This window comes from Staurois parvus, unplaced genomic scaffold (genome assembly GCF_062004578.1).
Source record: "Staurois parvus isolate SC_StPar_1 unplaced genomic scaffold, SC_StPar_1.0 ptg000020l, whole genome shotgun sequence".
NCBI lineage: Eukaryota > Metazoa > Chordata > Amphibia > Anura > Ranidae > Staurois > Staurois parvus.
The window spans coordinates 333,926-346,985 of NW_028317816.1; the positions used below are offsets into that span (position 1 = coordinate 333,926).

Consider the following 13,060-nt stretch of genomic DNA (forward strand, 5'->3'; position numbering starts at 1 on the left):
AATTTGTATCATGAATTTTACACAGCATTACATTTTATTGGCCTCCTAGGGGCTTGATAACAGATACATTTCTACTGTATAGATCCCATGATCCTCCATCAATGACTATGTAGTACTGGTGCTGAGCTGTAATAATATATCCCATCGGCATCAAGTCGGCACTCTATGAGCAGTGTCTTACATTAGCACTTTAAATTTACATTATTTTCTGGTCCGTAAGACAGGATGTGTTTTCAGGTCTAGCATTGTATTCTACAGGGTCTCTGCTTTTGGAAAATATATAATGTCAGGGGACTTTTAAGCCTCAGGTCCAAACAGGCATTTCAAAATGTTTGCAAAAAAAAGCTCTGTGAGGATGCACCTGCATGGTCATGTGACTTTGTCTGCATTGTGATGTCATCACAGTGCGCTAAAAATAGCTCAAGCAGCACAACTGCCATCAGAGCAGTGCAGAGTCTTGACCAGAGAGGAAGCGATTTCTGCAGCTCTTACTATCTCATTAGATTATAATGAAGCGATTCCAAACCCAAAACAAGGTTCATCCTCTGGTCATCAAAGAGTATTCTACAAAGCGGAAAGGAGAATTCTCACAGAATCTCCTGCCTGCTGTACAGCCCAAATTAGCTGCCCTGCAAAGCGGTACAGGTAGCACAAACATGCGAGGTATTAGGGCAGCTGGGCGCAACGTCTGCGGGGTTTCCAACCCCAAAAAGGAAAGAAGAGTTCCATCAGGTAGGATCCATATTGTTCTATAATGTAGATAACAATCGTGTAATATAAAGGTGCTGCTATTCAATTTGGGTTCACTGCACCAAGCTAAACACAAGGCTATTTTTATTCAGGTGACAGTTATTTTTCAAATCTCAGTGGCCTCAGCTGAAAATCACTGCACACTTGATGTATTTACAGCGGCTGTTTTTGGCATTTGACGTTTTTTCTACAGTCTATAAACTCCCCAGCATGTTATCCTATGTATCCATGCACACATAGACTGTAGTCTATGGCTAGGACTAGTGGGTTTCTAGAGGAGTTTTTCAGCTGTAAAAATGCTCTAACACTGAAAAACACGGCAAACCGGCGTTTTTGGACTTTTTTTTACCAAAAAAAAAATGTTTGGGTTAAAAAAACGCTAAAAAATGCAAACATGAAAAATGTGTGAAAACGCCGCTAATTGCAGCAAAGTGCCGCTAAAAACGAATGCAAAAATGCTGAAAAACTCATGTTTTTAACGTGAGTTTACACAGCTAACGTTACCAGCGTTAGCAAAGCGTCAAGTGTGCATAAAGCCTTAAAGTAGAAATCTATTGATTTAAAGCAGTATTAAACCCCAAACCAAAAATGTAGTATATTGCAGCTTACCAGATGTGGTAGCTGCATTAGTTTGGTTTTTTGGGGGGCTTTTTCGCTCTATTTTTTACCTGGTGATCTGGCCAGTAATACACCTCCTATATTAGAGTGCCGCCACACTGGATGAAGGAGCACAGAGAACACCTTTGGACAGCAACATTGTCAGTCTGGGGGGAGGGGAGTGTTAGATGGATTAGCAGATTTAGATACACCTAACAAATTGAAGCCTAACTCCAGCTAACACTTTTTAAGCAGTTGTGGCAACAGTCTTTTCCTTTTGGGATAAAGGTTTTAGCCAGTTGCCGCCCAGCCTATGGCCAGATGGCGGGCGGGCGAACACTTCGTCCCTCCAGGAGGACACCATATGGCGTCCTTCCCGGAACGCGCATTGCGCATGCCCGCAGGGCCGCATTGTGGCTAGATCTGTCACTGGCCGTGTACCTCGGACATGGCCGATGACAGATCTGTGTACCGGCCCCGTTGCCAGTACCATGTGACCTGCTGTGACCAATCACAGCAGGTCACATGACAGTTGTATACAATGGATGGCTTCCTTTCATGCCATCCATTGTATACAAGTATGTCTAGCTGTGAATGGTCACAGCGATCACATGCACAGGCTGGGCCAATCACAGCCCATCTGTATCATGTGATTAGCCGTGGTCAATCACAGCTAATCACAACAAAAAAAACCTGAATGAATCGATGTCTTTCAATTAAATGCTTGCTTATAGCAACGAAATTCTTTGCTATAATCAATCAAATTGTGTAAAAAAAAAAACACTGATCACTTCCCCAAAGTAGTACAATGTTACTATGGTAACATTATACTATTTTGGTCATAGTGAAATATGAAAAAAAATCTTAAAAAAAGAGAAAAAAATGTAATAAAAACTAAAAATGTAATTTCTTCATTTTCCTAAAAATTATGACCAAAAAATTACAACTTTAGGGGGATATCTGTACTGTTCTGACATTTTTGGGCCTCAAGAAATTAGATTGGCCGTCAGTACTTCAGGATTGATCAATTTTCAGATATATCCCATAGTTTTTGAACTCTATAACTTTTCTACAGACTAAATAATAAATACTGCTTTGGGTTATTTTCACCAAAGAAATATAGCAGAATACATCTTTCCTAAATTTATGAAGAACAATTATTTATTTGCAAACTTTTATAACAGAAACACAGAAAAACATGTTTTCTTTTCAAAATGTTCGATCTTTTTTTGTTAGTTTAGCAAATAATAAAAACCCCAGCGGTGATTAACCATTTCAATACCGGGCAATTTTACACCTTCCTGCCCAGGCCATTTTTCACGTTTCAGCGCTCTCACACCTTGAATGACAATTGCGCGGTCATACAACATTGTACCCAAACTAAAATTTTATCATTTTCTTCACACAACTAGAGCTTTCTTTTGGTGGTATTTAATCACCGCTGGGTTTTTTCTTTTTTGCTAAATTAACAAAAAAAGACCAAAAATTTTGAAAAAAAAACACGTTTTCTTTGTTTCTGTTATAAAAGTTTACAAATAAATAATTGTTCTTCATAAATTTAGGCCGAGATGTATTCTGCTACATGTTTTTGGTAAAAATAACCCAAATTAGGATGTATTATTTAGTTTGTAGGAAAGTTATAGAGTTCACAAACTATGGTGTATATCTGAATATTGATCAATCCTGAAGTACTGACAGCCAATCTAATTTCTTGAGGTCCAAGAATGTCAGGACAGTACAGATATCCCCCAAATGACCCCTTTTTGCAGAGTAGACAGTCTGATGTACTTCATAAGAGGCATGGCGAGTTTTTTGAAGTTGTATTTTTTTTGTCATAATTTTTCGGAAAATGAAAAAATTTAAAAAATTATTTTCACTATTTTTTTTTTTTACATACTGTCACCAGTGCAGTACAGCGTCATCATATAACTGGCATGGCGGTGAACAGGGACACTGACTGGTGACAGTATGAAAAAAATATATATATATATATTTTTTTTTATTATTTTTAATCTTTTATTACATTTTTTTCATTTTTTTTTAAGATTTTTTTTTCATATTTTACTATGACCAAAGTAGTACAATGTTACCATAGTAACATTGTACTACTTTGGGGAAGTTATCAGTATTTTATTTTATTTTTTTTTACACAATTTGCTTATAGCAAAGAATTACTTTGCTATAAGCAAGCATTTACCTGAATGAAATCGATTCATTCAGGTTTTTTTTTTTTTTTTGTGCTTAGCTGTGATTTGGTCACAGCTAATCACATGACATGTGCATGTTATTAGCTGTGACCATTCACAGCTAGGCACTAGTATACAATGGATGACATGAATGAAGCCATCCATTGTATACAACTGTCATGTGACCTACTGTGATTGGTCACAGCAGGTCACATGGTACCAGCAACGGGGGCCGGTACTCAGATCTGTCATCGGCCGTGTCCGAGGTACACGGCCGGTGACAGATCGCGCCGCTGCGCGGCTCTGCATTAGCGCAAACTGCGCATGTGCGGGAGCACGCCAAATGGCGTGCACCTGGAATGCCGAAGCACTTTTGAAGCCGCCAAACGGCCATTGGCCGGGCGGCTAATGGTTAAATACCACCAAAAGAAAGCTCTAGTGTGAACAAAATGATAAAAATTTAGTTTGGGTACAGTTTTGCATGGCCGCGCAATTGTCATTCAAAGTGTGAGAGTACTGAAAATTGGCCTGGGCAGGAAGGGGGTAAAAGTTCACGGTATTGAAGTGGTTAAATTAATTAATAAGCTGGCCATATTAAGCACTCCTGTGAGTGTTCAATGGTTTTTCTCAAACCTCTAATTGCTACATCTGTAGGACAGCTTGGTCTGTTGAAACACAATAGACTTACTGGTCAGATCACAAGGTGAAAATAAAAGAAAGATAGCCTAAAAAAGAAAACTAATGCAGCCATCACCTGTAAAAATTGGTGAGCCACAATATAATAACTGTTTGCTTTTGGGTTTAACCATTTCAATACCAAGCACTTATACTCCCTTCCTGCCCAGGTCAATTTTCACCTTTCAGCGCTGTCTCACTTTGAATGACAATTGCCCGGTCATGCAAGACTGTACCCATATGACATTTTTATAATTTTTTTGACACAAATAGAGCTTCCTTTTGTTGGTATTTAATCACCACTGAGGTTTTTATTTTTTGCTAAATAAAACGAAAAACACCTGAATTTTTTTAAAACAAACGCACTTTTCGTTGTTTCTGTTATACAATTTTACAAATAAATAACACATCTTCATAAATTTAGGTCAAAATGTATTCTGCTACATTTCTTTGGTGAAAAAATTAATAATTATTGAATTTGTATTTTTTTTTCAAATATTTCTATTTTTATATATTTTTTATTAAATTTTTTCTTTTTTTTACTCTTTAATTTTCAGCACACTGTGACCAAAGCAATACAATGTTACCATAGTAACACTGAATTACTCTGGGCAAGTGATCAGGATTTTTTATTTAACACATTATGATTGCTAATAAAACCAATGTATTTCATTGATATTTGCAATCATTGTTACTGAATGAAACTGCTTCATTCAGCCTTTTGTTGTGATTAGCTGTGATTGGGCAAAGCTGATCACATGATACAGATGGGCTATGAATGGCCCCTTCTGTATCATGTGACTGGCTTGACCAGTCACAGCTAACCTAATTGTATACAATGCAGAGGCGTCCCTAGGGTTGGTGTCACCCAGTGCAGTAACACTTGGTGACACCCCCTCCAACGATCCCCGCAGAATGGATCGGATCTGCGGATTGAGCATAATGGATCAGACTCCCCGCAGGATTGTCGGCATATAACCTATACGGGGTGACACCGGACCCGCTCCAAGAAAAGGTAAGTTGTAAAGAAAGCAGCCGATCTCTGCAGGATGGATCGGATCCATCCTGCGGGGATCGTCGGCTTGCTTTACAACTTACCTTTTTGTGGTGCAAGTCTGGTGTCACCCCGTGCAGTCGGTGTCCACACCCCCCGCACCTGCCTCGGGACGCCACTGATACAATAGATGGCATAACAAGAAGCCATCCATTGTATACAATTGACGTGAATTTTTGAAAGTACTTGCACTTGTTCTGGCACAGAAAGCCATGTACAAATATTGGACTGCCAAGGAAAAAAATTACCATATTGTCCATGTATATATAGGAAACCACAAGATTATTTTAATAACACAGACAACATTCACCTATATAAGTAAAAGAATAATATAAGGAAAATGTATTAAAATGTCCACAGATTCTGTGCAACATAAATAAACGATGGATGTATAAATAAAGCAATTTTTTTTCTTTTTCCAGGACTGAATGATGCCTTATCCACCAGCGTCAGAAAACCAGCTCCATGGGCTACCACAAAGGACCGGTCATGCATGGTTCTACCCTACACTACTGACAGGAGGGTCTGGTCACGTGCAGGGATCCTCAATAGAGTCGATAAGGGCCGGGTTCATGAAGGGTTGCCCAAAACCGATGCCGTGAAGGACAGATCACATGTAGTGGTGCCAAACTCTCGTGCCACAAAGGATCGGTTACGTTCCGTGTCCCCTGTAACTGGGGTCATGAAAGACCGTTCAAGTGCAGTAGTGCCAAGCACTGGTGCCATAAAGGATCGGTCACGTTTCGTGGCCCCAGTAACTGGTGCCATAAAGAATCAGTCACGTTCCGGAGCACCCATAACTGGTGCCATGAAGGACCTGCCACACGCAAAGGTCACCAACACTGGTGCCAGGAAAGATCCATCATGCACAGTGGTCCCCAACACCAGTGCCATGAAGGTTCAATCACGCACAGTGGTCCTCAACACTGCTGCTGCAAAGAACCAATCATGCACAGAGCTACCCTACACCACTGATATGACCTCAAAATATAAGCCACCTTCACCAGTTTCATCCAAGAGTACCACAATGGAACGGTCACGCAAGGTTTTACCCTACACTGTTGACAAGAGGGTCTGGTCACGTACAGTGATCCTCAAAACAGTTGCCAAAAAGGACGAGGTAACTGCAGTGTTGCCCAACACCAATGTCAAGAAGGATCAGCCACCTGTAGTGCTGAGAAAAACTGGCACCAATAAGGAACGGTCACATTCTGTGGCCCCCAAAACTGGTGCCGTGAAGGACCGGCCACATGCAGTAGTGCAAAACACTGGTGCCATAAAGGATAAGTCACATTCCGTGGCCCCTGTAACTGATGCCGTGAAGAACCGGTCACGTGCAGTGGTGCCAACCACCGGTGCCATAAAAGATCAGTCACGTTCCGTGTCCCCAGTTACTGGTGCCATGAAGAACCGGTCACGTGCAGCGGTGTCAAACACCAGTGCCGTGAAGCATCGGTTACCTGCAGTGCTGCCACAAACTGGTGCCATAAAGATTAAGTCACGCTCCGCGGCCCCCCTAACTGGTGCCATAAAGGGCCCGTCACGTGCAATAGTGCCAAACACTGGTACCATAAAAGATCGGTCACGTTCCACGGCCCCCATAACTGGTGCCATGAAGAAACGGCCATGTGCAGTGATGCCAAACACTGGTGCCATGAAGAATCGGTCACGTTCCGTGTCCCCAGTAACTGGTGCCATGAAGGACCTGTCACATACAAGGGTCAGCAACACTGGTGCCACAAAGGACCGATCACGCAGAGTGTTACCCTACACTCCTGCCACCAGCATCAAACATAAGCTATCTCCACCAGTCCCATCCAACAAAACCAAGAAGGACCGCCCATGTGCAGTGGTGTCAAACACCGCTGCCAAAAAGGATTGGTCACCTGAAGTGACTCCCAAAACCAGTCCCATGTGCGACAAGTCATACAAACTGGCCTTGAAAAATAATTTCACCTTTCATAAGATACTTGGGCGGGGGAGCTTTGGTAATGTGATGCTGGCCTCTCATCCCGCTACTAGCAAGATGCTGGCAGTGAAGATAGTTGAAAAGAAAAATTACAAAAATCCCAGCGCTGCCAGTAGAGAAATTGAGCTGCTGGAAGCAGTTAGAAACAGCCCATTTATTACCCATCTATATGGCTCATTCCAATCAGAAGTAAGTGTTTTCTTCTTCCATTTTCTTCCTCTCTTTACCGTATTGCACTCCACTACTGTTCCAGACTCCCTAAATTAGTTCTGCAAATGGTAACTTGGGAGCTGAATGTAATGTAAATGTAATGTAACCTGTATCTTTTTTTTCACACAGGACCAAATCATTCTTGTCATGGAATATCTGAGCAGAGGGAATCTCTACAAATTGATAATGAATACAGCTCCATTTCCTGAGAAAACCATAAGGTAAGACCAATGACTGGGTCACACTAGAGTTGGGGTGGCTGACCACTGAGGACAGGTAGTTAAGTAGCCAGTCCCTTCCAACTCAGCCCAGTACATCCATACACCTATGATCTGTAGGAAGAAATTTGTTCATTTTTAGCTTTAATTGGTATATGATGGTTTTGAGTGCTAATATCTTTCTTTCTTTCTCCATCAGAAATCTCACTGCGGATATACTATGTGGACTGGAGTTCCTGCATTTTCAGAATATTGTGCACAGGTAATGAATGAATTATATTGATTAACAATGGGGTATTTATTGGATCATGCCATCTGAATCATTTTTAGTTATGGGTACAGAATGCTGGAGGAATCATCCCTTGCCTTAATTTAATTTTCCAATTCCCAGTTGTTTAGCCTTCCATAATGTCTCATTCCATTTGTTGCAGAAGTCTCAGGACTCATGCCACAGTCTATTAATAAAAAAAATCCAGCAAGAGGAGTGAGCTCCTCACAACGATACATGTATATAAATTTGTATTTTTCCACCTTTAGTAAACTTGTCGGATATGCATAGCTCACCATCCCCTCCTTTTCCTTACAGAGATCTAAAGCCAACTAACATTCTATTGGACAACGATGGCCATGCCAAAATTGCCGACTTGGGCTTGTCGATGATTGGTGTCTCAGAACACAGAAGAATTAAAGCATTTGTCGGGACACTGCGTTACATGGCCCCAGAAGTAAGTAACCTTCTACCACTCTGATATTAGACTTTATGGTTTTCGTTATTCAGATATACCAATTAACATTATTGGATATATAAAAACGTTAAAGGGGTTAGAACTATATCCTCATCAATAGGTGGGAAGTTCTGAGCTGAAGTTTTGGAGCTAGTTTGTAGGACCCAATTGAGGCATGCAAATATGAAAAAAGCTTCAGTAACAGCTCCCCTGCTGTCATCACTTTTATACAAGGGCGAATATAAAGGGCAGATTAACCCTCTCTGTTTGTCCTGCCAGTTTATTTTATCGACTCCATCCAACACAAAAGCAAAAATGTTATATATATATATACACATATATACACTTTAAGCCTCGCCTCCAATATTCACAAGCTCTGCCCCAATTTGATGTCTTTTGAACATGATTTTGGGAATCTTGGGAAGCTTCTTATATCACATATGCCAACATGGAGGCATCTCTGTCCTCTGCCTGACCCAAGAATGTTCTCATACTTCTTTCTCTCCCTTTTATTTCTACAGGTTCTTCGAGATGAACGATACTTTACCGTGGCTGATTATTTCTCACTGGGACTAATAGTATATGAGATGGCTGTAGGTAACCACCCATTCTACAAACACCAGAAGACCAAAAGTGAAATGCTGATGACAGTGCTTTTCACACAGCCTTATTATTCAATGACAATGAACAGTCATCTCCGTGACCTCATAAAAATGGTAAGTATACACAAAGCTATTTATAAGGGACAAAATACTTTCTAGGTTATATAGTGTATATTCTTGTTAGGATTTTAGAAAACACAATTTCACATTCTTACCTGTACACATTCATGTAGGTCAGGGGCCTCTAAACATTTTAAACAAAGAGCCAGCCTTTAGATTTTAGGGAGGGCGGACTGTGGCCAATGGGAGTGGAAACTGCCCAAGCATTAGTGGAAATAACAATGTGTAAGGCTTGGTGATCAGTGAGAGTAAAAAAAATGGGAAGAATAGTACCATATCAATTATATCAGTGGCAGTAATAGTGTCCCATCATTTATATCACTGGGAGTAATAGTGCCCCATCATTTATATCAGTGGAAGGAATAGTGCCCCATCATTGGTAACAGTGGGAGGAATAGTGCTCCATCATTTATACCAGTGAAAGGAATAGTGCCCCATCTTTGGCATTAGTGGAAGGTATAGTTCCCCATCTTTTGCATCAATAGAAGGAATAATGCCCCGTCTTAGGCATTAGTGGGAGTAATAGTTCCCCATCTTTTGTGTCAGTAGAAGTAATAGTGCTCCATTGTTCATATCAATGGGAGGAATAGTGCCCCATCATTGGTGTTAGTGGTAGGAATAGTGCCCCATCATTGGTGTTAGTGGTAGGAATAGTGCCCCATCGTTAGTGTCAATGAAAGGAATAATGTCCCATCATTGGTATCCCTGGGAGGAATAGTGCCGCACCTTTGGTGTCAGTGGGTGGATCAGGGCCCCTTCATTTATATCAGGTGGGAGGAACAGTGTCTAATCATTGGTATTAGTGGGAGGAACAGTGCCCCATCGTTGATGTCAGTGCAAGGAATAGAGCTCCATCATTGATGTCAGTGAAAGGAATAGTGCCCCATCATCAGTGTCAGTGACAGGAAATATGTTCCATCGTTGGTATCAGTGGGAGGAAGAGTGCTTCATATAAATGGAAAGGACAGTGCCTCTAAGTGCCAGAAAAAGGCAAGCAAAGGTCTGCAACTGGCCCATGGAGACCATTGATGTAGGTCATGACAGTATATTAAGCATGCTGACTGCTTTGTCGAAGGATCTGCCTTTACTTAGAGCCCACCATAGAGGTCTTACGGTAGTCATAAGGAAAGAAACAGCCCTTTTATCACTTTAGCACTAAAAAAGCCTTAGAAAGTACACCACCAAAAATGAAAATCATACTGCAGCGGTTGTGTAAAGAAAGCAGCAGCCCTTGTATCCCTTGAATTCAATTGTAGAGGATGTGTAGAACTTGAATTCACAGTCTGTGTGGTTCATCTGGAAAGTGATGGGGCCATTGCACATGCAGAAAATGTGATTTTTTTTGGGGGGGTTATTCCTTACACAGAATATAAATTTCTCCTGATGTTGCCATCATTATAAGAAAAAAAAACATATCCGTTGCAGATTTAATAGAAAGACCATTTTTAATTCAGTGATATCAATAATTATTTGCTATTAAAAACTATTATGAGCTAATAATACACAAATAGGGGACCATGCTACGATTCAATCCAACCCTGACAGAGTAGCAGGTTTAAAAGTCAAATGATGGAAGCTGAAATGTGCACTAACTGTCAAAATCAAATATTAAATAGGGGTTCTATTGCTTAGCTATTGTTATTTTTCTTTATGTGTTTCTTACTTTATTTCATTTTCTTTTAAAGCTCCTATGTACTGACCAAGACATACGAATGGGCTTAGTAAAGCACCTCAGACAGAACCCGTTCTTCAAAGAGGTCAACTGGGCCAAGTTATATGAGAGACCGCCGCACCCGGAAATTCGATTTGAATCTGTAAGTATATGAATAAGGGAGGGGCGAAGACATCCCATTATTCATCTCGTCCAACCAGAGAATGCTTTGTAATCATTGAGATAATGCCATGCATTCTCTGAATGGTGCCCGTGCCAAGCAAACAACCTCCAGAATACAGAATGTTTGGCACAGCACCTGGAAGACAGTGGAGATCACTGGAGTAGCGCTGTAGAAGCGGTGATGGTGGCTACTACAGTGATTTCCATCTTCTAGAGGGATCCCACGAGTATGGTATATACATAGTTACATTGGAACAATGTATCTGTGGAAAAATATCTATACCTGGAATTCATCTTTCAGGGCCAGTTCATACCAGAACAGGGTGCAGAAAAGATGCAACTCCTGCGCGTTTTCCACACTGCAGGTGATCCTATTGTCTTTGCGATCTACATGCAGGTGCCAATTAATTTTTTACAGTACCACAAATGCAGATAAGAAATGCACCACCAAATCATATGGTACTTTAGTACCACCTGGTTTGGTGTAGCGTGTTTTTTAATAGTAGTGCATTCATTACTTTTTTTGTGTTCCAGTGTAATTAGCAGTCCATTCAAATTAATGAGCTGCAAAATCGCAACACACAGGAACGCGTTCTTGTGCTATCTTGTTAACTGGCCCTAAAACGTACATTTTATTTATTCACAGATTTAAAAAAAGATATAAGCATGAAAACAAAAGGACAGTATCCCCATATAGGCTGAAACAATATCGTAATATACATGATGTAGCCACACGTACTACTCATGCGCAAACAGGCCACAATCTGATAGGCAGTCCAGAGAGAAGCATGCTCTCAAGGGAGCAATCTGGCTAGATGACTCCCAAAGAGTAATCACTAAGCATGTCATTGGTGGGACATGTGGAGAATGAGCAGGCTATGAGAGGGGAGTCCAAACAACACAAAAGGGCTTATTCACATAGCTGATTACCTCTATGTGCTATGCAAGGCCGTGTTTTGCCTACATGTGGATGTACAGATTATGTGTATCCTTGTGCAGGCAATCCCATAAATGTTTACTGGGACAAACAGCTGCCTGGACACAGGTGCCATGGCTGGGACAAGGGGTGGGCAGGGGGGGCGGCTACCCTGGGCACAGTGAAACACCTGAGGTGGGGGGGGGGGGCGCTGCTGCTTAGAGAGTTCCTACTTACAAGCTGGAAGGAGTAGTAACAGCAGCTTTAGAGTAACAAACATTTATGCTGGGGATAAGAGTATTTGTGATAGTATGGTGAGGAAGAAGAGGATTATTGCTAGGAGGGGGGTTGGGGGTATGTGTGTTAGCATGGGGGATTGGGGGGGGAAATGTACTGGGAGGAGGAAATTCGGTGGTGGCTATGACGTACAACTCATTTTAGGAGGAAAAATTTGTGGGGGGGGGGGAATTTGTGTTAGGATGATTTAGGAGGGGGATTTGTATTAGGGAGGGGGATATGGGGGGAGGATGTGTACTAGGAGGGGGAGTTGTGTTAGGGAGGGGGATTTAGGGGGGAGGATTTGTGCTAGGAGAGGAGATTCAATAGGGGGGAGAAGATTTATGATCAGAGGGGAATTTGAGGGGTAGAGGATCTGTGCAGAGAAGGGAAAGGGGGCAAACATTTGTAGCGGGTTGGGGATTCCAGCGGGGGGGGGGGGGATGGGTAGAATTGCAAATGGCTTGCAAATGAAATTTATGCTTAGGGATAAGTGTGCAGATTAGTGCTCAGTTTTTTGAGTGGGAGAGGGAGGGGAATTTTGCTGATATATAATGCTCATAGTTCTTTTTTTTTGGGGGGGGGGGGGTGGCACCATTTAGCATCTTTGCCCTGGCATTAGATTACCTTGTTCCGCCACTGACAGCCACTGCGTCCTAATGTGACATCTGTGAGGGTGTGTGTCCCCGAACTCACCCTGGGTGGGTTCAAAGCTGGATGTCACACTGGGACATATTGGCTGTGCCCATGCAGCCGTGTGTCCTAGTAGACATCTGCACATCTGTGCATCCCTGTGTTGGCAAAACATAGCCCTCCATTGCAAATGGAAGTAAACAGTCATGTGATAGAGCCCTAATTGGGAAAACAATACAAAAATGTCTGCCTCTCTCAAACCCTTAAAGGCTAAGTTCATCTTTTGTAAAAAAAT

General features: G+C 41.6%; 1 protein-coding gene across 1 annotated transcript; it reads left to right on the plus strand.

Annotated features, from left to right (window-relative positions):
• Positions 1-8,210: 8,210 nt before the first annotated feature.
• LOC149472258 (protein kinase C delta type-like) lies at positions 8,211-10,932 on the plus strand. The gene is made up of 3 exons (XM_089687629.1): positions 8,211-8,384; positions 8,906-9,100; positions 10,792-10,932. The coding sequence occupies exons 1-3, from the start codon at positions 8,211-8,213 to the stop codon at positions 10,930-10,932; spliced, it is 510 nt and encodes a 169-aa protein (XP_089543755.1).
• Positions 10,933-13,060: the final 2,128 nt, after the last annotated feature.

Bases quoted from the DNA above. Each gene is read 5' to 3' on its own strand.
- LOC149472258 (XM_089687629.1), top strand. From the start codon at position 8,211: ATGCATAGCTCACCATCCCCTCCTTTTCCTTACAGAGATCTAAAGCCA. The intron at 8,385-8,905 runs GTAAGTAACCTT...TTATTTCTACAG, and splicing joins TGCGTTACATGGCCCCAGAA to GTTCTTCGAGATGAACGATA. The intron at 9,101-10,791 runs GTAAGTATACAC...TTTCTTTTAAAG, and splicing joins TCCGTGACCTCATAAAAATG to CTCCTATGTACTGACCAAGA.